A 1,989-nucleotide genomic window follows, 5' to 3' on the forward strand; every position below is an offset into this window, starting at 1 on the left:
GGGGTGCGATGAGTTGGGGGGACGACCTCAGTAGCCGGGCACCCCCATGTAGTGAACCCGACACCTGCCGCTCCTGGCCCGCTGGCTCCTGGCAGCCAGCAAGGTGGCGCTTGGCTTGCTGCCATCAGTAGGCTTCAGGGGTAACGCTGCTGCCCAAGCGGTCAAGCGTCACGGCAAGGGGCTGTGGGGGAGCTCTCCTCTCCCCCAGGAAGCGCCATGGACCTCCCTGGGCCCCCCTGCACCACCTAGACATATCTCCAGCCGGCACCGCCATCCCCTTGGCCACCCCACCCCGAGGTAAGCCTCCATGGGTGCTGCCCACCCGTGGGTGCTCATCCCAAGGTGGGGTAATGGACACCCACAGCCCCCATCTCCCGCAGGGCAGCAGGATGGCCCAGCAGCGCCATGGTATCCCCCCACCACTCAAGGTAGGCATTGCTGGGGTGGGGGTACCCAACCAGCACCCATGGGTGCCTGAGTGGCCTTCTCCCACCCCAGCACCCATGGGTGCTGGCGTAGCCTTCACCCACCCCATTGTCTTGCAGACAGAGGAGGACTACATCCCCTACCCCAGCGTGCACGAGGTAGACCACCCACTCCCCTCCAGAGATGGGTGCAGGGGGAGGCGAGCGGCTGGGTGGGTGGGGGGGGGGGGGGCCAGAGCACCCACCTCAGTTGTGGGTGCAGGTGCTGGGCCGGGAGGGGCCGTTCCCCCTCATCCTCCTGCCGCAGTTTGGGGGTTACTGGATCGAGGGCACCAACCACCAGCTGAGCGGGGCACCCGAGTCCCCCCCCACCCCGGCACCCAGCACCCGGGCAAGGCTTGAGGGCAACCACACGGCCAAGATCTACCGCAAGCACTTCTTGGGCAAGGTGAGGCCCTGTGGGTGCTCCAGGCATGGGTGCTTGGGGTGGGTGGGTTCCCCATGGGTGTGGCTGGGCCTGGGCGTGGTCATGGAGACCTCATAAGCATGGGTGCTCATGGTCATGGGTGCCCCATGGCATGGGTGCTTATGTATATGGGTGCTCATGGGTGTGGGTATCTATGGGAGCATGGGAGCCCTGTGGGTGTGGGTGCTCACGGACCTGGGTGCCCCATGGCATGGCTGCTCATGGGCATGGGTGGCTCATTGCATGTGAGCCCGTGAGCGTACGGGCTCCATAGGTGGTGGTATCTGTGCGTATGGGTGCTCATGGACATGGGTGCCCCATGGGGATGGGTGCTCAGGTTTATGGCTGCTCAGGGACCTGGGTGCCCTATGGCATGGGTGCTTGTAGACACAGGTGTCCATGGGCATAGGGAACCTACAAGTATCTGTAGGATGGGTGCCCCACAGGTATGGGTGCTCATGGATATTGGTGCTCATGGGCGTGGGTGCCTGCCAGCATGAGCACTCACTGGGGCTGTCATGGGTGCTTGGCCCCCTCCCCGCAGGAGCACTTCAACTACTACTCTCTGGACCCCGCGCTGGGCCACCTCGTCTTCTCCCTCAAGTACGACGAGCAAGAGCACCTCCACCTGCTGCTGCGGTGAGCAGGGTGCCGGGGGCACCCATGGGTGCTGGCTGGGGGTAGGGAGCCATCCTGACCCCCCACCTCACCCCGCAGCACCCGTGCCCGCACCCTGCACGACGTGGTGCCCATCTCCTGCCTGGCCGAGTTCCCCAACGTGGTGCAGATGGCCAAGGTGGGTGCACCACCCCCGGCAGCACCCATGGGTGCTCCCCTCCCTGGGTGACCCATTGCATCACCCATCCTTCCCGCAGCTGGTGTGCGAGGATGTCAACGTGGATCGCTTCTACCCTGTGCTCTACCCCAAGGTGAACGGGGTGCAGGGAGCACCCCCAGGTGGGGGGCACCCCGGGGTGCCCCCCACCCAACCTCCACCCCCTCCTGACCCCGCAGGCATCCCGCCTCATCCTCGCCTTCGACGAGCACGTGCTCAGCAACCACTTCAAATTTGGGGTCATCTACCAAAAACTGGGGCAG

At 65.2% G+C, this 1,989-nt stretch overlaps 1 protein-coding gene across 1 annotated transcript in view; it reads left to right on the forward strand.

Annotated features, from left to right (window-relative positions):
• The first annotated feature begins 350 nt into the window (after positions 1–350).
• Positions 351–1,989, forward strand: part of RAP1GAP (RAP1 GTPase activating protein) — a 5,480-nt gene continuing 3,841 nt past the window's right edge. The window contains exons 1-7 of the mRNA XM_010577491.1: positions 351–428; positions 546–584; positions 688–873; positions 1,436–1,530; positions 1,609–1,687; positions 1,767–1,820; positions 1,906–1,985. Of these exons, the coding sequence (XP_010575793.1) occupies positions 351–428; positions 546–584; positions 688–873; positions 1,436–1,530; positions 1,609–1,687; positions 1,767–1,820; positions 1,906–1,985 (611 nt within the window). The remainder of the gene's footprint in view (positions 429–545; positions 585–687; positions 874–1,435; positions 1,531–1,608; positions 1,688–1,766; positions 1,821–1,905; positions 1,986–1,989) is intronic.

This window comes from Haliaeetus leucocephalus, unplaced genomic scaffold, assembly GCF_000737465.1.
Source record: "Haliaeetus leucocephalus isolate CR32 unplaced genomic scaffold, Haliaeetus_leucocephalus-4.0 Scaffold556, whole genome shotgun sequence".
Lineage (NCBI taxonomy): Eukaryota > Metazoa > Chordata > Aves > Accipitriformes > Accipitridae > Haliaeetus > Haliaeetus leucocephalus.